This window comes from Ambystoma mexicanum, chromosome 4p (genome assembly GCF_040938575.1).
Source record: "Ambystoma mexicanum isolate Mex_15411 chromosome 4p, UKY_AmexF1_1, whole genome shotgun sequence".
Lineage (NCBI taxonomy): Eukaryota > Metazoa > Chordata > Amphibia > Caudata > Ambystomatidae > Ambystoma > Ambystoma mexicanum.
The window spans coordinates 1,022,784,802-1,022,812,489 of NC_090927.1; the positions used below are offsets into that span (position 1 = coordinate 1,022,784,802).

A 27,688-nucleotide genomic window follows, 5' to 3' on the forward strand; every position below is an offset into this window, starting at 1 on the left:
AAGCCGTTGGCACGAAAAAACCCTGAAGTAGTTAGCAGAGTCAGAACGAGATGAACTCCAAGCGGCAATCTTGCAGGCACCCGGAGGAAGGATCTGAGAAGGTCAGATGGAGGATCTGGGAGAATGGAATGGAGAAAATAAGTCACTGGGACCAAGGCAGGTAAGCAATCCAAAAACAAGGAGGATAGTGGAAAAACGAAGAGAAGGGAAGACAGCGAACCCCGGAACAGGGATGGGGGGGTGAGCGAGAGCCGAAGGAAGCAGAGAGAGGAGAATGGCAATGAACCGGAGGACAAACCAACACAGAAAAGGAAGAGGAAAGATAGATCAGGAGGGCTCAGAAGGGCCAAGAGGAAATAACAGGCAGCGTAAAACCCAGAGCAAAGAGTAACAGGGTTGAAACGCACCGATCGCCAGTTCCGACTGAATAAAACTCGGACTGGCGGCAGCCATGATGGAAAAAGCTAGACCGCTAATTACGTTTAAGGAAAAAACATAACGTCTCAATAATGGCGCCCAAAGCGCCATCTATTCCACATTCGCCAGTGACGGCGAATCATGACAGTATGCCCTCCTCTACCCCCCGGATTACCAGGTTTGCCGGGGAGTGTGTGATGAAATTTACAGACCAGAATAGGAGCGCATACATATGACATAGGTTCCCAGGAATCCTCCGAGGTAGGATATCCCTTCCAGTCAACTAGATACTCCACTCGACCCTTGCGATACCTGGATTCACGTATGTGAGAAACTTTGTATTCCTCTTTGTCGTTCTTCTGGGCAAAGGACTTGGTTGAAATGGGTCTTGAAACAGTCTTGGGATCAGCCAGACGAAGCAAAGATGAATGAAAGACAGGATGAATCTGACTTAAACAGGATGGTAGTTTGAGTCGGAAAGCCACTGGGTTGATACGTGACGTAATCGTGTACGGACCTGTGAATCTGGGTGAGAGTTTAGATGGGTGTACCCACCCGGCAAGAATTTGGTTGAGAGCCAAACCTGGTCACCTTCTTTCAAAGGTGGACCAAGAGACCGTTTACAGTCTGCCTGTTTCTTGACTGAGTGTTGAGTGTCTTTAAGGTTATTCTGTGTCCGGTGATGAGCTTCAGTGATGTTGGTTAAGAGCGTCTCAAGGCACGGAATATTGGAGGGAATAGTTTGTATGGGCAATAGGCTGTGAGGATGTTGACCATAGGTACAAAAAAAAGGGCTCATACCAATGGCGGAGTGGATGGAGTTATTGTAGGAAAACTCTGCTGTGGGTAGAAGGACTGCCCAATTGTCTTGCTGAGAATTGATGTAACAAAGAAGGTATTGCTCAAGAGTGCCGTTGAGACGTTCTGTCTGACCATTCGTTTGTAAACGAGGAAGTAAATTGACTACCTCGGTCAGAGAAAATCTTGTCAGGTAATCCATGCAATCTATAGATGTCTTTTACAAAAACTTTGGCCGTTTCCGAGGCAGTAGGTAAACCAGCCAATGTAGAGAAATGGGCTAATTTAGAAAAATAGTCAATAGTTACCATAATGCAGGAACAGCCCTCAGAAATAGGCAGTTCCACAATAAAGTCTGTGGAAACAGGGCTCCACGGCCTGGTGGGAAGTGAGGCTTGTTCCAGAAGTCCGATGGGTCTTTGGATCCGATTCTTACTTCGGACACAGACGGCAGAGGAGTCAACATATCTCTTGACGTCAGCTGTCATGGCAGGCCAATAGAAGGATCGGGAAATTAACTCCAAGGTGCTTCTTATACCCCGATGACCAGCCGAAATGTGATCGTGGCACCAGGATATTGCTTTGTATGGAGCCCATGGGTAGGAAGAAAAAGTTTCTGTTTGATGAATATCAAACCCCTTCTCTTTCTTGTTTCAGTGAGCAAATGACTAGGAATAGAGTCCTTGAAGGTTAGAGTGGCTTCTTCTACTTCCTTAATGAAAGAAGAAATGTGTAGTATGATCCTATTCCGTGGAAATAAAGGATCTGGTAGGATTTCAGGAGAAGAATTCGGGGTATCTCTCCTCGAAAGAGCATCCGCTAAGATATTCTGAGAACCCGGCAAATAGGTGATTTCAAAGGAGTATTGTGAGAAGAAATGTGTCCACCTGGCTTGTCTAGAATTGACACAGTCCATCCGTTATAGAGTCTTGAGGTTCTTATGATCAGTATGTATCACAAAGGGATAAGAACTACCTTGAAGAAGATTCCTCCATTCCTCGCAAGCCCTTTTCATGGCTAGGTGTTCCCTTTCGATCACTGAATAGTTGCATTCGCTGGGAGTTAGTGTCTTAGATAAATAACCTATGGGATGTTCCATACCTTCAAACTCTTGCAACAAGACGGCCCCAATGGTTCTGGCAGACGCATCAGCTTCGATGATGAACCGTCTTGTTTGGTCAGGTTGACGGAGGATGGGAGCAGAGGAGAATATTTCCTTAAGAAGCAGGAATGCCTTATCGGTCTCACTAGACCAACAGAAAGGCTCACTGGTCTTTTTTTAGTAATCCAGTCAAAGGCAACATGATTTCCGAAAAATTAGGTATACATTTCCGATAAAAGTTAGCAAAGCCCAAGAATCTCTGGACTTCCTTGGTAGATGAAGGTGTTGGCCATTCCATTACAGCTTCCATGTTGCGTGGATCCATCATGATGCCATCCCCGGATAAAATGAAACTCAGGTAGGGAACGGTGGTGACTGCGAACAGGCATTTTTCTGGTTTCAGAAGTAAATGGTTTTTCTGAAGATGAGTTAGTATGGCACAAAGATGATCTGAATGTTCCTGAACATAGACCGAATATACTAGAATATTGTCTAGATAGATGATAACCGAGTGGAACAATAAGTCAGAGAACAAACGATCAATAAAACACTGGAAAATGGAAGGAGCATTGGCTAACCCGAAAGGCATCACCCTATACTCGTAGTGACCAAATGGCGTGCGGAATGCCGTCTTCCATTCATCACCTTCTTTAATTTGTAGCAGATGGTAAGCACTTCTTAAGTCGAGTTTGGAAAAAATAGTGGCCCCATGGACAGCCTCGATGATTTCAGAAATGAGAGGCATGGGATAGCGATCCCTGATGGTAACTTTATTCAGACCTCTGTAGTTTATACATGGCCTCAATTCTTGGGAATCGCGTTTGGGCACAAAAACTAACTAGGCCCGTGCTGGAGATCGAGAAGGCTGGATGAGCCCATTTTCCAGATGAACGTCCAAATATCTTCAGAGTGCTTCCTTCTCTACTAAAGACAGGGAGAACATTCTGCCGAATGGAACCAAAGCATTTGGAACTAGGTCAATGGAACAATCTTCCGGGCGATGAGGAGGTAAATCCAAAATCTTCTTTTCAGCAAATACTGACTGGAAGTTCTGCATTTCTGGAGGTAAGCAATGAATAGTGCGAGAGGAAACACTTGCCATGGTACTTACCCTCTGATGTCGAGGCTCAGGTAAGCAGTTCTGTTTACAGAACGAAGACTGAAAGTCAAGTACATTGTTGGACCAATTGATACAAGGGTTGTATTTCCTTAACCACGAAATCCCTAGGATGATGGGAAAATGAGCCGCTCTGATGATAACGAAAGACATATTTTCAGACTGTTGCAGGATGTTAATCTGTAACGAGGTAGTGTTGTGTGTTATGGGTCCGGAACTAAGAGGGGAGCCGTCCACACCCTCCACCTTCTGGTCTTCCTTCTTCTCCAGACGTTGAATTCCGTCCTTGTCGGCTCAAATAGTGTCCATAAAGTTACCAGCGGCTCCACAAACAATTAAGGCTAGGGAGTTGATTTGTTTGTCATCAAGTTGAATCTGTAAAGCCACTACCATAAGACTTGTGTCTTCTTTCTCCTCTGGACTAGTAACGGTAACTGAAACATAGGGACTTTTTAACAAACCTCGGATACCCGTCCCATCTATGACCGAGGTCGTTCGTTTCCAGGACGTCTGGGGGGAACATCCGGACAATCCCTAAGTATATGAGTGGAGGAACCACAGTAAAGACAAAGACCTCCGTCTCTTCTTCTTTTGCGTTCCTCTGGAGTAAGAGGTGCTCTTGTTGTGCCGATTTGAATGGGCTCATCTTTAGAAGGCTTAGAACCGGAAGAGGAAGGTATCACTGGAGGATTTGAAAAAGAAAAAGGGGCCTTCCCCTTTTTTCTTTCCGACTTTCTTTCCCCTATACGAAAGTCAATCTGTAAGGCTGCTGAATACAAATCTGAGAGAGTAGAAGGATGAGGAATTTGTGCCAATTCGTCCTTTAAATCTTCTCTCAACCCACGTCGGAAGATGGCGAACTGGGCATGTTCAGGCCAATTAGCCTCAGTTGCTAGACGTTCGAAGCAAGTGATATATGAAGGGATGTCTGAGGATCCTTGTTGAACATCCAGAAGATCTTCACAAGTGCTGTAGCTTATCTCCGGTAGTTCAAAAGTCTGTTTCATCCTATTAATGAAGGCATCATAATCCTGCAAAACTGGATCATTTTGTGTCACCAACGGTGTAGCTCATGCCAAGGCATTGCCTGAAAGGTTAGACACCAAAAATCCGACTCGAGCATGCCCAGACGTGTAGGTTTGAGGGCGAAAAGTAAAGTGAATGGAACATGCCTCCAAGAATTCCTTCAATCTCTTGGATGCCCCAACATATTTGCCTACGGACAAAGGCATAGGCAGTAATTCAGGTGCAGGGGTTTGTCTCATAGTGGCCTGTTGATGAAAATTATTGAATTCGGTTTTGAGATTCTGCATCTCCAGGGTCAAATTCTGGACTGCTGCTGCTACCTCTTGCAATTGCACCAAGGTGGCAATAATGATGGTGGGAGGTATTGGGCGTTTCAAACTGTCAGTATGAACATCTAAAAAAGCCTCCCCCGACTCCTCACCTGTGTCAGCGGAGCTAGTGGTAGTCTTTCGCCTTTGTCGATAATCCTTCTTTTTGCGAAGAAATGGCCTATCCCGGAAGTTCACCACTGTGAGTACTTCGCGAACGAGTAGTCCGGTGGTGAATCACCCGGAATAGCCGATAGGGGAAAAAGCCATTTGCACAAAAAAAACTTGAAGTAGTTAACAGAGTCAGAATGAGATGAACTCCAAGCGGCAATCTTGCGGGCACACGGAGGAAGGATGTGAGAAGGTCAGATGGAGGATCCGGGAGAATGGAATGGAGAAAATAAGTCACTAGGACCAAGGCAGGAAAGCAATCCAAAAACAAGGAGGATAGTGGAAAAAACGAAGAGAAGACAGCAAACCCCAGAAGGGGAGGGGGGGTGAGCGAGAGCCAAAGGAAGCAGAGAGAGGAGAATGGCAATGAACCGGAGCACAAACCAACACAGAAAAGGAAGAAGAAAGATAGATCAGGAGGGCTCAGCAGGGCCAAGAGGAAATAATGGGCAGCGTAAAACCGAGAGCAAAGAGTAACGGGGTTGAAATGCGCCAATCGTCAGTTCCGACTGAATAAAATTCGGACTAGCGGCAGCCATTTTGGAAAAAGCTAGACCGCTAATTACATCTATGGAAAAAACGTAACATCTCAATAATGGCACCCAAAGCGCCATCTATTCCACATTCGCGAGTGACAGCGAATCATGACAACCCCTGGAGACTGCAAAAGACTGGTTGTATACGAATTGATCGTTTTACAACTGCTTGAATGACAATTGACCTTTTCACAATTGACCGAATTGTAAAGGTCAATTGACCATATATGTGGGGGGAAACCCCCCACAACCCCCCACCCAACGCCAAACCCCCCAAAACCCATATATATATATATATGTAACCAAACCAATATATATATATATATACATTCGGTCAATTGTGAAAAGGTCAATTGTGACCCTTTAAATTCGGTCAATCGTTCATTCGAACAATTGTAAACGACCAATTTGGGTAATACCCAAAAGACTTGTAGTACCTCTATTGAACCGACTCCAGTTCCTACAGTTAGCCCACTAGGTACCTTTGGCTGGTTACTTAAGTTTTAAGAAGACCAAGGAAAGGCTCTCACTTTACTTCTACTGGCCTAGGATGGGTTAGAAGTAGAGAAATTCTGTAGGAGCTGTCACACTTGCCAAACCAAGAATGTGGCACCCTTGGTGCCTCTCCCAGCGGTGGGAGTACCTTTTGAGAGGGTCGGGATTGACATCGTTGGTCCTCTTGATCCTCCCACATCTTCAGGTAACAGGTTTATCCTGGTAGTAGTAGACCATTCTACTAGATATCCTGAAGCAATACCTATGAGGACTGTTACAGCTCAGGCTGTGGCTAAGGCCCTACTTGGTATTTTTACCAGAGTAGGTTTTCCTAAGGAAGTGATATCTGAGAGGGGATCCAATTTTATCTCCCACTACATGCAAGCCATGTGGAAAAACTGTGGAGTCACTTACAAGTTCTCTACTGCCTACCATCCACAAACAAATGGACTGGTGGAGAGGTTTAACAGAACTATGAAGAGCATGATAGGTGCTTTAGAAGAACCCCTCAAAAGAAAGTGGGACCTTCTACTGCCATGCCTTCTCTTTGTATATAGAGAAGTCCCTCAGGAGGGAGTAGGTTACAGTCCCTTTGAACTTCTCTATGGCCATCCAGTCAGAGGTCCATTGGCCCTGATTAAGGAGTTAGAGAGTGCTCCTTCCCCCAAGCCAGTCAGACTGACTGACTATTTTTTAAAATAAAATCTTTATTTGTTTTTAGTCAATAGAAAAAAACCTTTACAAATATTTCATGCTTAAATTTCAATCATAGATGTATTACAATTCTTGAAAATACAACAATCAAACATAAGAAACTAATATACCTATAAAATCACCAAAACCTCATTTCCGCATAGCTAAAAGGAAAAAAAAAAAATCAAGTATTTACAAAACTCTTTCAATTTCACTCTCGATAAACTTTGCTAATTTTGATGTCTTAATTATTGAAGCATTAGTGGAACCCCACATACATTTTGTCCAGATCCATTCTCGAGCTATAATTGTGTTTGCTTGTATAAAAGAATTCATGATTTTACAACGCTCAGTTTCAAAATAAATGCAGTAGATGAAAATATGCTTTAAGGTTTCTGGTGCATAGGTGCAAAATCGACTTGATTCATCAATATGTTCCAAAGTCTGTTTATGCCAATGTCTTTTTCTAACTCTTGTGTGAAAGAGATCAAGTCGGAATCGCATAAAGATTCAACGAATTTTGGAGCACGGGCATAATGTTAAATACGACATGCGAGGCACTTGTCGATGGATACATTTACTATATTCTGCATATGAAATGTATCTTTCTATCTGCGTACAGGTTTCAGCCCAATCATGTTGGAATAATTTTTTCTTAATTTTTTTGTGAAAAAACCAAGTCTTCAACAGGGAGGTTAATCTTTTCCATCACCAACAGCATTTGTTCTTTAAATTAGATTCATTGAGCATATGTTGTTATTCTTTAGCATTTGATTTAAATCTATATATAAAGAATTTTTTGGGGGAAACATAATTTTTGAAAAATTCAGTAACAAGCGCCAGTTGTATCTGGCAGAGAGCGAATTAAGGCCAGGTTTGTGTCTGATAATGGCATTTGGCATTGAGGATGGAAGCCCTAAAGTGTATTTCCAGATTTGTCCTTGAAGTTGATCCAAAAAAAGACCCAAGTCATAAAGAAAAAGTTCGACTCCGTATAGCAGTATAGCCTCAACTTTTTTCAAGTAAAATTCCTGGAGTGGAATTAATGAAAAGTTACACATTTTGTGTAACAGTATCTTCATTTGACATTTTAGGAGTACAGATTTGACTATAAATAGTTCTTTTATTCTCTTATACGTCATATTCTTAGATAGTATGAGCCCCAGGTAGGATAAATTAATGGAAGTTGAGATAGGAGAAGTATCAAATTTCCATACGAACTGACGTACCTTTTTTTTGTTAGAAAAAATGATGATGTTAGATTTTTGTGGATTGACAGTTAGGTTATTACTTTTGCAATAATGCATGAAGCTTTCTAGTTTAGGTTGAAGACCGGCCTGGGTGCGGTCGAAAAACAGAATGTCATCTGCATATGCTAACCATGACAAAGAAAAAGCTCCAATTCGAATTGCAAAAGATTTCTCTGTGTTCCATGTATCCTCAATGTCAGCTAAATAAAAATTAAAAAGAATGGCTGCAAGGTTGCAACCTTGTTTTACTCCTGTAAAGCATGGGATGGCTTGTGTTAGGGAGCCCGCTGTACCAATTCGGACTTTAAAGTTTGTTTGAGAGTGAAGCATTTGTATGAGTGTGATAAGATATTGAGGAAAATGAGCTTTATGCATTTTCTCCCACAATTTTCCTCTAATCACGCAATCAAATGCAGCTTTTAAATCTAGAGAGGCAACGAGTATAGGGCTGTTGGCAGGGCAGATGGCATGTGCAATAATGTGTGCCAAGAGACGCGCATTCAGGGAAGTACCCATCCCTTTACGAAAGCCTACTTGAGACCGGCAAAGCGTGTTATTGGACCGTACAAAGCTTTCTAATTCTTGTAGGATCAGAGAAGCAAACATTTTGGCTGCCACATCAATTATCGCGACCGGTCTGTAATTATTGGGATCACCAATAGAGCCTTTTTTATGGAGCGGAATGATGATTGATGTGAGCCAAGAACTGGGAATTTTTTTGAAACAAAATATTTCTTGAAACGTCATCAGAAAAATGGTAGACCAAAATAGCGGATCATCCTTGATTAAACACGGGGAAAGGCCATCAGGCCCAGCACATTTGGACCCCTTTAGTTTCTGGATTGCAACAAGAATGTCTGTCTTGTCCCAAGGACAGAAATCAGGGATTAGATGACATTCAGGTAGAAGTTCAAGAGAAATAAATTCTTCAGGGAGTGCATATTTGGAATGAAAGAAAGAGACCCAAGTTGCAGTATCTATGCATGAATCAAATTCACGTGTGGTTACTTTATCAATTGATCTTATGGTTTTCCAAATCTCTTTAGTTTTACGGTTACAAAGTAAATTAACTATTCTTTGATTTTGCTGTATTTTATGTAAAATCCTGGTCTCCTTAAGTGACTTTTTGTAGTTGGCTATTATAGTTTTTTTTAGAAGGATATATTCGGAATTCAATAACTTCACCCTAGACTTTCTTGCCACACGAAGCTCTACATTTTTCTTCTTTTTTAGTGTGGCCACCATGTTATTATATGCTCTTCCTTCATGCTTCTCAACATCGTGCCCAAACATGTTTTTAGAAATATCACACAAATGTGCAGCAATCATGTCAAAGTTCCATTGTAGTATTATAGGATAGTCTACAGGATCTCTATCTATGTAATTCCAGAAGTCTCCATTTACTAATGCTGTATGTTTCCTACATGTTGCTGGAGACCAATTAATTGAACTTCGTGAACTGTTACATTGAATAGATCTCAGCTGAGGTTCACTAGGGCATCTTATAAAGAAGTTTGGAATGGAGGAAGTTAACATTAAGTGGTCCCCCAAATTAGATATGATGGTATTGACTTTGGAAAGTCTACCAGAGTGTTGAATAGTAGCAAACACATGATCAATCCAAGACTGCGCAGTACCCCGTTTCCAAGTAAACTTGTTATGAGTGTCTGCTGAATCTATTAAAACAATGTTCCAAGCTTTAAAGAATTTACACCAAACATTCCCTTTCTGTAAAGAGGCTTGAAAGTATGACAGGTTAGAACCCATACACTTAGGATTGGACACAAATGATGAGTTAAAGTCTCCTCCAACGAGGATTTCAGCATCAGGAGCTTTGCTAAAGGCCTCATTAAGAATTTCCCCAAATAATTCACAAGCAATTTCGATGGAATGTTGGAAGGGGTTCCAATATAGTGAGATTAAGAGAAGGTTTTCTTTCAAGTTTTTGCATCAAAGGTAATATCGCATATAATACAAAGGTCGCATTTATATACGTTATTAAGAGCGAATTTTAACCTTATGTCAATCAAGATCATCAACCCCCCTGTGGGTCTACCTTCTGAACTTTTAGTAGTGTAATGCAAGCATACAAAAAAACCATCAAGTTCAACGCACTTTCTTGCCATAGTCTTCTGTATTAGGAGTATGTTGGGCAGCTGTTCTGATTTTACACTTTCTCTCCATTTTATCAGATTACAAAAGCCACAACAATTCCATGAAGCGATGGTAAGGTCATGAATTTATGACTCGGCCGTAGAATTAGTAGTGTTCACTACTGTTTTGATCAGGGGTTCTAGCCATTTTAACCCATTTAAGGCATTTGTGAGAGCAGAAAGTTGTTCCATCATATTCTTGTTAGGATCGTTTTGACCCTGCGTGGAGACAGTGAGGTCAGCATTCACTTCCGGAGGAGAGGTTGGAATTCCAAGAATTCCATTGCTGTTTTTAGTTGGGGGAATCCAACCATTTCAAGACCCAAAATCCACAGATCAGATTGGTGCTCCAAAATCAGTTTTGTGATTATAGGCGATAGCATTCTGGACAACATTCTGTTGTTATTCTCATGTAGTCTGATCCACTCGATGGCATTGGTCACCAAGCTTCTAAGAGATGGAATCTTATAGAGTGAGTTCATTAAAAAAGATTGGTTGATGCGAACCGTGCCATTGATCTTATCATCACTTTTCCAACCAATAATGTTATTCATTTCTAAAGGCATATTTTGAAACTTGTGGAGGGTGTAATTTAATGTATCTTCACAAGTTGTCTCTGGTTGCTTTTCATCGACATTCAGTTCTTCTTTTTTTACTTCGGAATCACTTACACCCACTTGTTGTTGATCTTTTCCTTGCTTGGTGTTTGATTTTAGAGCAATCTCTGAGGGTCTATTCACTTCCCCACGGGCAGAGGATGACGGTGCAATCATGTTAAGATCCTGATCCTTCATGCATTGATTAGGGTCTCCAAGCTGACCTTGTTTGATATGGATGTCCACACAGCCTTCACCCTCTTTGGGAATTGAATCTAGAAGTGACACAACTTTTGCTAAAACTTGCTTGGTTGTCTCAGACTTTATCCATTTTTCATCTTGCGAGCACGGAATGGATGACTCTCGCGGACCTCCTTCATTGCACATGATTTCTCAATTTATTTTGAACCCATTGGTTTTCTTTGTGGAAATATCCGTAAAAAATGCAGTTAAGTGAGGTTGTATCTTTCTTTCGCTAGACATGCTTAAAACTGCTTCCGGATGGTGTTTACCATCTTTCTCATTGCACTCACTACTTACGGATCTCAGGTTCACTTTTTGTTTTTCATTTATGGTAAGCATCTGTTTTAGAGCAATTGCTTGTGTCGATAATGAACTCACTTGCAATGCAGTTTTGCTCTCCTCGTTTAATTCATTTAAATTTAGATTTTGATCAGAGAAAGCCACTAGCATTTATACTTTACTAGGACTTGATTGTACTGCATTATCATTCTCTAATTCAGAAGCTAGCTCTTGCATTTTCTTCTCTCCATGCACAGAGATTCCTTTGTTTTTGTGTCTTCTTTATAGAGCTGTAAGATGATTTTTCTTAGCTCTCCTTGATAAAAAATAGTGATTCTCCTTTGCACTTGAACTGTCCTGTTGCAATTCATTGCTTTTGTCCTTTTCGATTAGCTTTATCAAGATCGAAGGACTATCAGGGACAGTTTCAATCACACTTGTATTGATAGTAGGTACTTCCTCTGTTGTGTGAATTTTATCTTTGGAATTCATTTGAACTAACATTGTTTCAACTTGTAGTAGTCTATCGTGCTGCAATTTTGCAATCTCTAAGTAATCAATTTTTACACTATCTGAAAGGGATGACACCTCTACTCCTGAATTCTCTTTGCATTGAAGTATTTGTGCAAATGTTGCAGGAATTCCATGAGACAGAAATGGCTTGTTAATAGTTTGTGAGCCAACTTCTTTTTTTTCAGAGTCACCCTTAGAATAAAGCACATTGTTTTTTAATAATGCAGCTGCTCTTACATGGCATTCAGAGTGGTAGATGTGGCAAGCTTCTTGCGCTAGGATATATCCTTCCATTTTTGCTAATTGCGTGGTCTTTGTCACAAGGTCGTTTTTGATCTCTTGCAAAAGCGGATGGGAATATTCATGCCCTCGATCGAGTAAGTTTAGGATTCTTGTAAAAATGGGGAGATCATTGAACTTCTGTTCAGGCATGTCGTCTTCAGATAAGGGTAACTCAGGCAAATTGGAGAAATGAAAGACTGGTGCCGATGTGTTCATATTTCTCTGTTCAGGAAATTAATTCTGAGTGTTTGTGTTATAAACATAATTCATCGTGGGTGAACTGGTCGAAGGCATTTGTATACAGTTATCTTCTTTGTTTCTTGTAACAATACTCGGGGGTTTGAATCTTTGACACTTGATTTATGGAAATGGACATGTTCCATTCGCATACATTGTGTCGAAACTGGAATAGAGGGCCCGAGAGATAACCTGATTCTTTTTTCTAAGTCAGACATAATCACTGGAGCAAGTAAGGAGATATCTGTAATAGGAAGGTATTTATTTTCATGCATGTCAGCGATGAAATTTTGAACATTGAGTGTGTGTTCATCAATAGCAAATGGGTCGTTTGTGATGTCTTCGTTAGCTTTTTTTAAAGAACATATTTTTTTTTGGGCTAGAAGACTCTGCATGACTTTCTGAAATATAGGTCTTCTCGTTAAGGGGCTTAGTTTCCTCAGAGTGGATTGACATAGATAGGAAAGATGGTTTCCTATTCAAAGAGGCTGAAGGACTAGTTTTTATTTTTTATTTACATTTTTTGGAGAATCTATTGATGTGGGCATTTTTGAGGGACACTCCTTCCTATTTTCCCGTTTCTGAGAACAGATTCCATATATTGGTTAATGGATAAAGGAAAAAGGTCAGCACACTTTGGTAAAAGGGAAAACAAGACAGTAACACCTCTTTCAACTCAATTATAACATGTCAATTAACCATTATAAACTAAACAATTCTACCCCTTATTTCACAAAAGTGCTCACCCTAGAGCATCCAAGGAAGGCAGTGAGTGGATGGTAATGAGCCACACAGCACGCACCGCGAACAGCAAACAGTTCTTCGGCGCGAGTGCGTGAGGGCTCGACTATTTGTTTTTACAGAGGGGGCGGTGCAGCCAGATGGGGCAGGATCCCAAGTGGAGGACACACCTTTGGGAAGGGAAACAGAAAAAAGAAGAGGGTTGTAATCCAAGCTAACCACTGGAACGGAACAAAGCAGTAAACGCTTCTACGTTAGATGAATTGGTTACGTGTTAGCAACGTGACCCTGATTTTTAGGTGAATACAAGACACGTGGGCACAACGTAAGAAAGAATACGAGACTTAAATCAATATGTCAGACATGTGGGCACAACGTAGAAATGTCCCGTTCCTTATGTTTGTGATCAAAGGAATAAACAGTATGTCACTTGAGCATACGCAAATGAGCAGTCACCTTGAATTGAAACAATACGAGTCCAGGCAACAGGGTGTTGCAGACTCAGACGTCCTGAGTACTTACGGAGTTCTGCTGGAATAAGAGAAAGCCGTGGTCTCCAGGAAGCAAAATTCTCCACATCAGCAGCCCACAAACGATAGAGCGCCTGCTCGCAGCCCGCAGCAAACAGTACTTCGGTGTACTTTGCGGTGCGCGGCGCGGGTGCGCGAGGGCTCGGCTATTTGTTCTTACAGAGGGGGCGGTGCAGCCAGATGGGGCGGGATCCCAAGTGGAGGACACACCTTGAATTGAAACAATGTGATTCCAGGCAACAGGGTGTTGCAGACTCGGACGTGCTGAGTACTTCCGTAGTTCCGCTGGAATAGGAGAAAGCCGCGGTCTCCAGGAAGCAAAATTCTCCACAGCAACATCCCACAAACGATAGAGCGCCCGCTCGCAGCCCGCAGCAAACATTACTTCGGTGTACTTTGCGGTGCGCCAAGTGACTGACTATTTGATAGGACTCCGGAGGAGAATGTCACACATGGTGGCAGAGGCAAGTGATAACTTGAAAGCTGGTCAAGCTCTGGTTAATCGTGGGTGAGTTTACTCAAGACCAGCTTGTTCTTGTTATGGTGCCTACAAGGCAGATGGCCTTGCAGGACAAGTGGATAGGACCCTTCAAAGTAGTGGGTAAACTTGGAGAGGTGTACTGTCTGGTGGACTTAGGCAATCTTAAGGAGGCACCCAGAGTCTTTCACACCAACCATTTAAAGGCTTATGTCTCCAGACCTGAGATAAGAGCTTTGCTTCTAGCTTCAGCTCAGGAGGAGGAGGGGAGTGAACCTCTGCCTGACCTCCTCAGAGGCTTACCTTTGGATGAGAAAGTGGAAGGAGTTAATCTCTCTTCCAGTCTAACATCTGACCAGCAGGATGAGTGCAAATTACTGTTGAATCAGTTTGCCTCCCTGTTCTCACTTTTACCAGGCTTGATCCCTTGGGGCCAGCATGATATACTCACTGGTGACTGTTTGCCTGTGAAAAGCAGGAGGTACAGAATGTCTGACAGTGTCAGAACCCACATAAGGAATGAGGTCAACAATATGCTTGATCTCTGGGTTATATAACCCTTTAGTAGTCCATGGTCTAGCCCAGTTATGCTTGTACCAAAGGCAGGATCCAAGGAGTTGAGATTCTGCATGGACTATAGAGCTCTAAATGTAGTCACAAAAACTGATGCCCATCCTTTACCTAGGACAGATGAGCTGGTGGATAAACTTGGTGCAGCCAAGTACCTCAGCACATTTGACCTAACCTCAGGCTTTTGGCAAATAGCTCTGACAGACCATGCCAAGCAGAGAACTGCATTGTCCACCCCAGCAGGTCTCTACCAGTTTAAGGTAATGCCTTTTGGATTAAAGAATGCACCGGCTACATTTCAGAGGATGGTCAGTCAAGTTCTGAATGGGATGGAGGACTTCTGCCTGGCATACTTGGATGACATTGCAGTGTTCAGCCCTACATGGAAAGAACATATGACCATAAAGGCAAGTAAATTAGTCAGAGTCAAGTGGTCTACCTTGGACATGAGTTAGGAGGAGGTGAAATAAGGCCATTGCCTAGCAAAGTACAGGCTGTACAAAACTGGGCCACTCCTACTACTCAAACCCAAGTGATAGCCTTCATAGGTCTCACTGGGTACTACAGGAACTTCATAGAGAACTATGGGTCCATAGCTTCTCCACTGAATGTTATCTCCTCTCCAAAATTTCCTAAGAAGGTCAGATGGAATGAGGAGCCTTTGAAGGCCTGAAGAAAGCCCTTTGTCAAGCTCCAGTCCTCAGAGCTCCTGACTACCACCAACCCTTCATTGTACAAACTGATGCTTCAAATGCAGGTATAGGTGCAGTCCTTAGTCAACTGGATGAGAAAGGTAGGGAACATCCCATTTGTTTCATCAGCAGGAAGTTAAAGGATCCTGAGACAAGGTGGGCAACAATAGAACACAAATGTTTTACTATTGTGTGGGCACTGAAGAAGTTTAGACCATACTTGTATGGATCTACTTTCATTATTCAGACTGACCACCAGCCCTTGAGATGGCTGATGCAAATGAAAGGGGAAAACCCTAAACTACTAAGATGGTGAATCTGCCTGCAAGGGTTTGATTTTACCATCGAGAACAGAGCAGGAAGTCACCACCAAAATGCTGATGGTCTCTCTAGGATGTTTATAACCGATTAGAGGTATGAGATCCATCCAGGAGTGGATTAAATCCTCCTGTCCCTTAGTCTGGGGGGGTGAGTGTTAGGGAGAATTCTCATTTATGGCTAATTTCCCTTACCTAGTGAGTCCCTCAGCAGCTTTGCTGGATTTCAGGGGTTTATTATTTCCCCCTGGTAAGAATGTGAATCTTTTTCCCACTCTTACATGTGTTTTGCCATGTGTATTTCTACTTTTTGTGTGATCTTGGGCTCTGGAGCCACACCACTCCATAACCCCTAGTTCTTGTGTGTGTTACACAACACTTTCAGTGCAGTGACACAGGGCTGTCTCTAAGGCTTCTCTCTGACTCCATTTTTCTGGGGCTGACTACTGTCCCCCAGAAACAGGTAAAGTTGCTGTTTACTTTATGTAGTCATTTAACCTACAGACCCAGTACACCCCATCTTACATGGAGTATTGGAAAGGGTTAACTCTGATCCCTTTTTGTCTGTACCTCCTGGAGCCTTGTTTTGCTCCCTTATCACTAAGACTTGGCTGGTGGCAGTGGCATCTACCCTAACTGTTTTAGGCTATTGTATTAGCCTCGAACATAAACCCGCTTGACCAAATACTATTTATTTTGGCTCTGGTCGGGTTTAATCACCATTTCTTTTTGTTAATATCCTTCTTGTGTTTTACTTTGCGCGGCAAACCAGGTTTGCCTTCTTTGTTCACCGTCCTTTGGCAGGCTTTTACGAAGAATCCCTCCTTTGGCGTCTGGGTGTTTAGGTGGGCTGAATGTGAGGGAGGGGTTTAGTAACCCCCTGCACACGGTCTCCTTGGAGACCCAAGCCGAAATTTGTGTCCATTGGCTGAGGTGGTTGTCCGGGCTGGACAACCCCCCTGCTGTGTGATTGACACCCAGGCTGTGTGAATGGGGGATTTTCGCATAAAGGGCAGGACTCCTGGGCTGGAAGTCAGAGTCACCACTGGAACTACAAGAACTGAAGAGAAGCGGAGAAGAAGACAGCTGCTGCTCCTCCCTAGTCCCGGTGAAGCCCTGCTGCAGTCCTGAGCTATCTACCCTTTAATGACAGAAAAGATCCAGTCCAGAGTCTTCTTCCCTTGAACCTGGTGGGATCAACCAGCTCACCATTCTACAGCCAGAGAATCCTCTCCTGGGTCGAAATCGCTGCACAAAGCTGTAGTGGTCCGGATAGCCATCAGAAGAGCCCTCTCCTTTTTTAAAGGAGCGCACCTTTTATTCACCGTTGCTTTGCTGCTGCTGGCCTGATCCCTGGGTAATGCAGATCGCTCCAGACGTCCTCCTTCTTGTCCCCATGACTGAAGCTCCAGGAACCGTGAGTCTGCAGGAACAACTGCCGTAGCACCAGCTTTTCTTCATTTAAATAAAGTACTGTGTCCATTTGGTCGTTCTCTCTGTCCGACCTTGAGGAATCGAGGTGAACCCTTTTCCTCGCCGAAGGCTTGTCCTTTCTTCCTTCCCTCTTATAACTTTTGTCTCCCTTTGACAATATCCATGTACTCCTGGCAACGTTAATCTCGAACTGTTCTGATTGTGTGATCTTCGACAACAGAGCCCTGCTCCATTTGACACTGGCGCAGGCCTATTGACTTTATCTGTATTTTAGAACATGTTCCCTGATTCTAGGAACATACTAGTGCCCTGACAAAAGTATTGCCTATGATTTTTATCCCCTTTGCCTTGGTTTTTATTCAATGTGCTAAATGTGTTTTGACTACGGATACAATTCTTCCCGCGGGTACGCTTTTCTTTCATAAGACCGAACTGTCATTAATGTCAAAAGTGAGCGTTCCTTAACCCCCCGGTGACGTCTTTTGTTTCACAACACTGGCCTGTCAAATCCTAATGTACTTACCTTGAATTGACCTGAACCAAGGGAATTGGTTGTGAGTAGTATATTTTAGAGTGTGGTTTTGTTTAATAGAAGTGAAGTGTTAGTGAACAAATGGTTTAAAAATAAATGTACTTCTATTTTTTAACCAGAAACCTTGAGTCCGTTTTTGCTTGAGTCACAGTAATTGTAGTCCTTTGTGTAATCCCTATTACTGCTCATTTGCTCTTGAGATAAGTCTGGCTGCTCTGCTACTGCTACCACTATAACTGTGTAGTACAGGCTTGTATCAAAGGTGAAATTGTACTGCCACTTGTGGACTTAATTATCTGTAGTGTTCCCTAAGTGTACTGCAGAGGACTCTGCCTAACAGGGATGCACGTCTGGGCACGCCCTCTCTCATATAGGTAGATAAACTGTTTAAACAAAGGTTTTGAATGATAATGATGAACAGAAAAATAAACACACACGATTCTCTGCACAGAGAATATAAACATACAAAGTCCCTGCAACAAAGGACAATTATAGCAAACTTATATCTAACTTCAGATTCACACATTAGTAGAGCAAAGGGAACCAGACACACTCGACCAATGACACCAGTGTTTAAAGCAGAGGGAAACCCCACAACGACCCAGGGCCCTTCTGGAACCTAAGATGGCTGTATGCCTTCTTAGGTTCCAGATCAGCTTAGGTAACCTCAGGCCAGCTCTCTTCAAAATGAAATGACCCCTTGCACATTGCTCAATCAGAGCCAAGAACAGTCTGTATTGCACAGGTAACTATGTCATCCAGCAACTCCCAGGGGGAGGAGAGATCAGGCTTTAAAAGCCAGCAACACAGACTGTGAGGATTAGACCTTGGGAGAGCTGGAAGAACAGCAGACCCTGGATGACCTCAAGTGTTCAAACTCGGAAGGAAATACTGGTGCGAGAAGGTATGTGGAGGTTACAATACTTGGGAGAGAGATTTCTGTACGAAGGAGGCGGGGTTTGTATGTAGAATGGAAAATAACTTTTTAGAAAAGGCAAGGAATGAATAATGGATTTGGAGAAGCATGGCGACATTGAGTGGAAGACAGAGATGGAGAATAGTTTGGGAGCAGACATAGAGAGGGGCTCCAGATTGGAGCGGAAAGCAACAGGTACCTTCTGGAAAGAGGAATAGGAGAGGAATATTGTGCAGGAGCCTGTGATGATCTGGAAGGACATGGAAGATTATGTGCTGCCGAAGGAAAAAGGAATGACCAGTTTAGAGAGGAAGGAGGGAGAGATAGGAAGCAAGCAGAAGGAGGGAGATACCTTCTGGGATGGGAGAGTGGTCTTGGAGGTGGAGGAAGGAGCTGGATATTCTAAGGAGAGAGATGTTTTGAAGGAGGAATAGGAGGGCTACCATTAGATGAGAGCACAGTGTTTGCAGGAGTTAGAAGGAGGATACTGTCAAGAGAGAAAGATGATGGAGATTGGAGTGGTAATTTGTCTTGGGGAGAAGGGGAGTCCAGACCTAGTGGGAGAGTGTTGCTCTAGAGGGGAGGAAGAAGCTAACTTGGAGGCAAGGGATGCTTATAGTGAAAAGGGGGGACAGCATTTGAGGGACCATCATCAGAAAGAGGGAGAGACCTACCCCCCGCCTATGTAATAAGGATAGAGAGCGGCCAGGTTGGTCCAGGGGAGAGCGCAAACGCAGGAAGAGATTGTGCTGTTGTGTTGGGGAAGGGAGGATGACAGAGAAGGACCCAGGAGGGATTTTTGATTGGAGATATTGTTGGCTAAGAGTAGGGCCACGCTTATCCCCCAAATACCACCAGGGCACACATAACATCTTACAAGCACCATTCTCACATCCAGGCTTGTGGGAAGCTCCTACCACTCAACTCTGAGAGATCCTCTACGAAGAGGCCTAGAGCGCAAAAATCCAGAGGACCCCCAAAACACATGTCAGCCTGCGAACCATGGATCTGCAACCCGGGGGTGGCCACAGCTCAAAGAAGTTGTCTAACAATAAAACACTCTCACTCCTACTGATTCCTAAACTGAAAGAGACACTCTCCTTGAGTGAGACTCTTGTTTGTATTTTCTTTTAAAATTTGATGAAGACTTGAAAAGACTTTGTGGGACACTTTTGATTTTGGACACTAAAAGGTTTTGGGACATTTGTTTTGCACCGCCTCCAGAGATGGCTTGTTTTGAACTTTGGGAACATTGAACACCTTGCTAGAAAACCCCTTCAGAGCAAGAGGTTGAGCCCCTGTTCTATTGAACCTGTATTTGAGACCCTATTGGTCCCTCCCTTACATCATACTGTGACATGCAAGCTGCCATCCTGACTCCTTATTTTATTGAGTTTTGCAGGAATCCTGGTACCTTATGTTATCTTTTTGAGCACTTGTTTAGTACAACCTTCGAACCATTATGTTTGGCCTCAGTTCTGGTAACACTGTTACAGGCAGATGTTCTAACAGCCTTATCACAATAGACATAATGGAATTTGGAGGTGTTGTGCTAACTGGAAATAGTGGAATCTGGCTTCACTTCTCTGAATTATGTAATCTGTCAATGGTGTGAGTACATGGCTTATTGAATGCCTGCCATATGATCTGCGTGTCAGAGCACATGATGACAATATTCCCTGGACATGTAATGGCAACATCTTGCAAATACATATAGCGTGCTCATGTGCCAATTCTTCTTTTTTATTCATTCTATTGTTGTGAACATATGTTCAGATGTATTTGCTTTCAATACATGTTATTTATAGTGTGCACGTCTACATGCATAGTACATGCAGCTTCCTAGGTGTATGGCCTATGTTCATTAGTCATATATTTAAATTTGATATGTTTCATGGTATTGCGGGCACTCTCATGACTTCAAAATCCCTTACGAGTTTTCTGTAGTGTTACTTAAATGCAAACTTTTTCTGTGTGTTACTATAGGCTCTTTTTCTCCAGCGAGCCTGGTGATAGATGCATTGCGCATACTTTGTGACCGGAAAGAGTGTGCTACGGAATGTTTATATACCAGTGCAGTAGTAGATGCCCTACTGCTTCCCATCCATTTCTTACTAAAAGGAAAACAGGTTAGTAAAATGTCACAGTGAAAGGAAGTCACCATGAACTCATATTGTTTTTGTTCAACTAGGTACCAGTGTTACTTTAAACCCATCTAATCTAATATAATCTAACAATATAATAAAAGGCCAGATGCATGTATGTCCTGTATGTTTGTCCAATACTTAGCTTCACCTGTTGTCACTGTTAGAGGGATCTGTTGCCTTAGGACATATAGTGGTGCTACCATGTCAATGAAAACCTGCACTTTGGCACATGTACACAGGCTTTCACACTAGTTTAAAATAAAAGATTTAAACTTTTCATAACAGTTTAGAAAAGGTATGGTTATTAACGGTGCATTGTACTCGAATATATTTGTTTGATATAGCTGTACTTCAACTTGAAAAGTACACCAGCTTTTAACTGTGAACAACAGGAAACTGGAGTGATAACCAGATCTTTACATATAATTTGTAAGCAAGAGGAGAAAAGTAAAAAGTAAGAGAGGCCAGAAGGTCTGGGAGAGTCGATCAATGGTTACCCTTGTCAGCTATATTTGCATCTTCTCCCATCAATGAAGGAAATGCTGACCAGGGAGTTGGTAGACATCAATTTGTTGTACTTGTCTCTCCATTTCACAGATTGTGATCTTAGGTAAATCACATCCTGTCTCTGGTTCTCCAACCCCCCAACAAGCAAATTACAAGCAGGTTAGCAAATAACAAATAGAATATAAATACTGCATTGAGCAGAGTATGAACCTGGACATGAGATAACAAATAATTAAAATAATCCTCTGATATGTGGCAGACTGGCATAAATATAGTGCAGACAACAAGGATTCAATTCAATGGGCATCATTACGAGTTTGCAGGTAGCCATGCCATCATTACTGGCAAGGCTACCTCCAAACCCGGGTCCTGGTCCCAGAAAAGGGAACTTACCGGGCCATTCTGACCTTGGAGGGCCCGGTAATTCCCTTTTGCAGGACCCGGACCTGGTACGTCCCCATTCCCATTTGAGGCCCCATAGGGCTCAATGGCAATGGGGAGGATGCTAACAACGGGCCCGTTAACAACGGGTCTGTTGTTAGCATCCTGGTCTGCTAGCGGGTCCCTCTCTGCATGTCTGGTCTGGCCAGGCGTACAGAGCGGGACCCGCTGCAGAACTCGTAATGTGGTGGCCCGGAATGAACGGTGCCGGTCCCTTACCGGCACTGTTCTTTCCGTGGCAGCCACAGTCGTAATGAGGCCCAATGTCTTTCTGTATTTCTAATGGATTGTGTCCTATGTTAGGGTGCAGAAGAAGGCCAACGACAGACAGTGATTTTGGGTTAAAGACTTGTATTGATTTAACACGAAGGGGGTTGAGGAATGACCTAACTGTCCCTAACCACTAAGACGGGTTGCCCTGCCTCAGCAAAAGAATACTATGGACGCGGTCAGGATGTCCGTCGTACAAAAATATCTACCGTCCTATCTCTAAGCCTATTTTTGTCCCTTACACTCTCAATCTAACTAAATGAAAAGCGGGTCCCTTCTTAATTCCAGAAGGAGACCCCTCCCATTCTGACACCAAAGCGCAGTTCTTTTGTAAAAGGAATGTATACAGTTCAAATGTTCAATGTTCTTAAGCTTAGCCAACTTAAAGATAACCCAGTTCCCTACTCTCCTGGCGGGAGCCTATTCCTGGGTTCCTAGTTTCTCATTTTCACAAAATAGCGTTCCTCAAAATCCTCTAGGGAATTCCTCTTACTCAATCCGTAGCATAAAAATTATCCTTCCCAGTCTCGTCGGGCCTGGTTCACTAACCTGCCATACCTAACTGTAGACTTTTCCAATAGTGTATCAAGTCTGGCTTACTCGTCTGCCAGACTTGATTTCCACAACTCTTGCGCACAAAGGATTTTGTGTTTTGGGCTCCAGTCACTGATTATATATCTTACTGTTTGGAGGTGGGTCCTTGACCCTTATGGTTTCCTCTTGTGGGCTTTGCCTGCTTTCATCTGGGTGCCGGACCCTGTTCCTTTGACTTGGCAGGTTCCTTGTCCCTTTGTTTCCTGGTGTCCACTTGGACAGACCTGGTATACTCCCCTGCCAGGTACTGTCCCACCTAGGTGCACTCTCAATGTTGGTTTCCGCTCGTTTGTCTCCTCTCCTATTCCCTTGTGTACCTTGGGACGTGTTTATCTGGTTCACGCTGTTCGTAATGTACTTCAGATTCTCTTTCTCTCCCCCTTGTGTTCTTCAGGATGTTCTTAGTTGGTTTATAAATGTTATATCTATTTGTATGCCTTCTTTTTCATCCCCTTGTAATATTCGGGGAGTTATTATAACGTTTGCAAAGTTTGTTTTATATTGCACAGGTTCCCTTTCACCCCCTTGGGCTTTTTGGGATGTTCTTATTAGGTTTAACAAGTTTGCAAAGTTCGTTTTCATGAGCTTCTTCAGCTCCCTCAATGCCCCCCTGACCGTTCCAGCCCTTTCCCTACCTTTGGCAACTCTCTCTACTGTCTCCGGTCTCTTCAGGAGTTGGAGCAAAGCTTCCCTTCATCTGCCGCGCTCGGCGTTCTGCTTCTCGCGGCACCCCAGCTCCAGCGTCTCTCACCTTTGGCTGCCCGCGTCTCTGTTCCTGGTCAGTTTACGCTGGTCTGTCTTGCTAAGACCTCTCAGGTACTTATGGCCATCCTCATCCCGGCCTTCAGTCTTCAGGTTCTTTGGACGAGACCAGCGTCTCCTTCCCTGCTCCTACAGGGCTGGTTGTTCGACCACAGAATGAGCCTTTCTTCCCTTTTTACCATCCGCATTCCCTTTTGCCAGCTCTACCGCATGCGTTTGTTCCATGGTGGGCTTTCGCCTCCTTGCTCCATCCTCCTCGTCACAGTGAAATTCTATATTAGGTTTGGGAGTCTCCCTCTTCTTAGTCCCAGTCCTTTTAAGTATGTCCTCTACTAAACCATAACAAATAGTGGTGTGTGGGACCAGAAGGACTTGAGTGGTGTTAAGGACAGAGGAGACACCAAAGGGGAGGATGAATTCTGTGTTCTCCCAGGGCCATTGTCACCAATCCCATGAGTGTTTTCCCCTGCCATGAGTTCCAACTGCTGAGTACCACCCCCAGGGCGGCTATCTGGTAGTGGCCTTACCTCCCTGTCCTCATGGAAAGGGGCCTCTCCCATGGAACATGTGACAATACCCTGGGATTCACCCTACCTCCCACAGATTCTTCATCTTGGATTCTTTCCTGCTCTAAGCAGATCTCAGAAATGTCTTATGCCAGCAGGGGGCGCTGTGCGGCTCAGCATCAAGGATCCTTGGTGCTGTTGGCTTCAGGTCCGAACGTGACATTGATATCAATGACACACATGGTGCCCCATGACCTCAGTTCATTTTTTTCCGCATTCTGCGCATGCCTTTTAGGAACACCCTTCAACGCCTCAGAGAATATGTTCTCTGACGCTTTTTCAAAATCCTTGAAATTCATCGACGATGTTGACTTCAACACCTTTGGGTTTGAAAAAATTTCACAATTGCAGCACAAAAATGTCCCTGACCGACCCACACAGAATGTCTGAGGGGCCTTGGAGCCGATCATGTAGTGGCGGATTGTGGCTCATGCTGTAAAAGCAAGAGGAAATATCGAGGCTGAGTACCACAAAAAGGAAATACACCAAACACGGGCTTATAAAGATTCACAGATCTTTATTTCGAAGGGATTGTGTCCCCCAACTTATTCCTTATCTTTGATAGATCATCTCCCAGTTTGCTGGACTCTGAAAAAAAATGTCAGTAGAGGGCGCTGCGCGTTGACGTCCCTCGAGCCGATGTCCCTTGACGGCCTCCGTATCGGCGCCTGCGTCACCACGTGTATAAATAGACTTGCGCAGCGTCCGTTGTTCAGTTCCGTTGTTCCGCGCTTCGTGGGGCCTCGGAATATCGTTGCTCAGTTCTTCAGTCAAATATATCGGTATATTCCTCGGAAATACTGACTCGTACTCGATGGCTTCCTCACCCGAACCGACGACTCCATGGTCCGGCTTCAAAAAATGTCGAGACTGTGGAAAGAAAATGTCGTTGACGGATCCTCACAGGATCTGGTTGTGGTGCTTGGGAATTGAGCACCATTGTTCGGAGTGCAAGGACTGCATGTCCATGACGGCGAAAGCCTTGAAGGAGCGTAAGGGGAAGCTCGAGAGAGGTAAGGCAGTTAAAACTTCTTCGAAAGTTTCCTCGGCGGAGTCGAGACATTCGTCTCCTCGCCATCATAAAAGACATTCTCGTTCGAGATCTCGAAGCAGTTCCCATCACTCTTCGAGATCTAAGCATTCAAAAAAGAGATGTCGAAGATCCCCTTCCTCGTCTTCGCCTTCTTCCGTTTCCCCAAAAAGGGTCGCCAGTCCCACAAAACATAGCTCTCAGGCTGAGTGGGAGGAATTCAGGAAAAAGATGCTAAGCGTCTTCGAGAAAGCGGCCTCGACCCCCTCGAAGACTGCTGAGGGTGATACCCTGGGTGAAAGACCCGAAAAATCAAAAAGCCGCGAGTCGCAGTACCCGGCGAAAGAAGCCACTCGAGAGCGTCACAAACCCTCAAGTAAATGCAGAGTTGCATCTTCAACGCCGTCGTCGAAGATCCCTTCGACTCATAGATCGGTGTCGTTGACGCCGTTATCGAAGGGTTCTTCGACGCACAGGTTAGTCAGTCGACGACGCCGTCGTCGACGCCGAGAAAGGACAAACCCACGGCCACCTCACAGCCAGTGGCCATACCCAGAGCCTCGAGCATGAGAATGTCGTTGATGACCTCGAGTAGAATCCCGATACTCTCGAGTTCATCGAGGCCTATACCACCTTTTGCGACACCTTTTTCAATGGCTTCGAAGCCTTTAACGTCTGCGTCGATGACGTTTTCTCAGCCAATCATCACAAATCTGGCTCCTTCTGCTCTGGTAATGGGATTTATACCATTTTCAAGACCTGACCACTCCATGGTCTTATCTTCTATTTATGAAGAAGGGGAGGATTCAGATCAGGAAAGGCCTTTTGAGTTGCAGGGATCTACAACTCCTACACTAGAGGAATTTACCTCTGAGGAAGGTAGGTTGAAAGACTTCCATGAACCCCTACAGGAAGCAAATGGGTTGGAAACTTCCCCAGAAGTGGAATTTGCGACACCAGACCCAGGGGAACATGCTGAAACCCCTTATAGAACCTTGATGGCAAGGATAATAGAGTTTATGGGATGGTCGACACCCTCACCTGCTTTTCAGCAAGACGACCTCACAGACATCTTGGTCAAAGGTCCACAGGAGAATCCTGTGGTGCCATTTCATGCGGCATTACAAAGGAGAATATTGGCAAACTAGGAAACACCTGAGGTGATCCCGGCAGTTAACAAGAAACTATCAGCTAAATATCGGTTGTCTTCTGCTGACCCTGAATATTTATCCAAACACCCAACTCCGGAGAGTCCGGTTGTTCAGGCAGCTACTTCAGCAGGTAGTAAATCGGCTTACCCTACTGTTCCACAGGACAGGGATGATAAGAGATATGACTCTATGGCCAAAAAAGTATTTTCCGCATGTAGCATGGTGTTGAAATCCATCAATGCTACTTGTACGCTTGTAAGGTTCAGCCACACACTTTGGGAGTGTGCTTCATTAGCGGCTGACTGCCTCCCGGAGGGAGAAGAAAGGGAAGTGTTTCTCAACATCATTAAGGATGGTAAGGACGCAGTGTGCGAATCCCTTCAGACTGGCATCGATTCTGCTGACAGTATCAGCAGGGCCATGGCGACAAGTACAACAACCAGGAGATTTGCTTGGTTGCTAAAGTCTGGTTTTGCTCCAGATGTGCAAAGCAGACTCTTGAATATGCCCTTTGACGGCTCTTCTTTGTTTGGTAAGAAGGCGGACGACAGTTTAGAAATACTACAAACATCAAAGGCAGCAGCAAAATCCTTAGGAGCTGCAATCTGTCAGACACCATATTGCCCCTCAGGAACCTCGTGGAGAGGTAAGTCCTTTCGCTTCTATTCTGCATTCGGAAAGGGCAGAGGACAGCCGGTTCAAAGGGGTCAGAAGAAATTCACCCGAGGTGGACGGGGTAAAAACACAAAAGCCGCAGCAGCAGCAGGTGCCTTTTTACCCTCAGCTGCCTCCAAACCGCTCTGAGGACTCTCCTCACAAGACACCAGTAGGGGGAAGGTTAACTCAACATCTGACGGAATGGCAGGCTATTACGTCAGATGCTTGGGCATTGGAGACAGTTGCCCAAGGTTACTGCCTGCCTTTTCTACGCATCCCTCAGAGTCATCCACCGGGGAACAGCTCTCTGAGAGTTCCAGATCCGCTCCTCTTGCAGGAAATTGTAGACCTGCTAGAGAAAGGTGCCATAGAACGCGTACCTGTAGCGGAGAGGAACAAGGGCTGGTACTCCCCCCTACTTTCCCATACCGAAGAAAGACGGAGGACTGAGACCTATCTTGGGCCTATGAGAATTGAACAAGTTCCTCAGGAAGGACCAGTTCAAGATGGTAACTCTCCCTCAGATCCTTCAGGCCCTCCAGCTCCAGGACTTGCTGGTATCTCTGGACCTCCAGGATGCTTATTTCCATATGCCGATCCATCTCAAACACAGGAAATACCTGAGGTTCGCAATTGGCGGCTCTCATTATCAATTTCGAGTTCTGCCATTTGGGCTGACCTCTGCCCGAGGGTCTTCACCAAGCTAATGTCGGTAGTGGTGGCAAGTCTAAGGAGGGAAGGGATCCACGTCTACCCCAACCTGGACGATTGGCTGATCAGAGCTGTATCTTCAGAACAAGCTCAGATCCAGCTAGATTATGTCTGCCACTTCCTTCACAAACAGGGCTTCTCCCTCAATTTAAAGAAGTCACAGATGATACCATCATAGAGACTCTAGTTCATTGGAGCGGTCCTGGACACTTCCCTGGGAAAAGCCTCGCCACCAGAGGTGAGGGCTCAAGATATTCTGCAGATGGTCACCAAGTTTCAAAATGCCCAAAGTCTCCCAGCCTTCGACTTTTTGAGCTTGCTAGGCCTCATGGCATCCTGCATCTTCCTTGTGCCAGAGGCTCGCCTGAGAATGAGATCTCTTCAGTGGGCACTTAGGACTCAGTGGTCGCAATTCTCAGGGAGAAT

The 27,688-nt window shown here is 44.1% G+C and overlaps 1 protein-coding gene across 3 annotated transcripts in view; it reads left to right on the top strand.

Annotated features, from left to right (window-relative positions):
* Positions 1 to 27,688, top strand: part of TBC1D32 (TBC1 domain family member 32) — a 2,506,374-nt gene that overhangs the window by 1,183,071 nt on the left and 1,295,615 nt on the right. For all 3 annotated transcript variants that reach the window (XM_069606604.1, XM_069606605.1, XM_069606606.1), the window contains one exon: positions 20,413 to 20,555. In XM_069606604.1, coding sequence (XP_069462705.1) covers positions 20,413 to 20,555 — 143 coding nt within the window. The remainder of the gene's footprint in view (positions 1 to 20,412; positions 20,556 to 27,688) is intronic.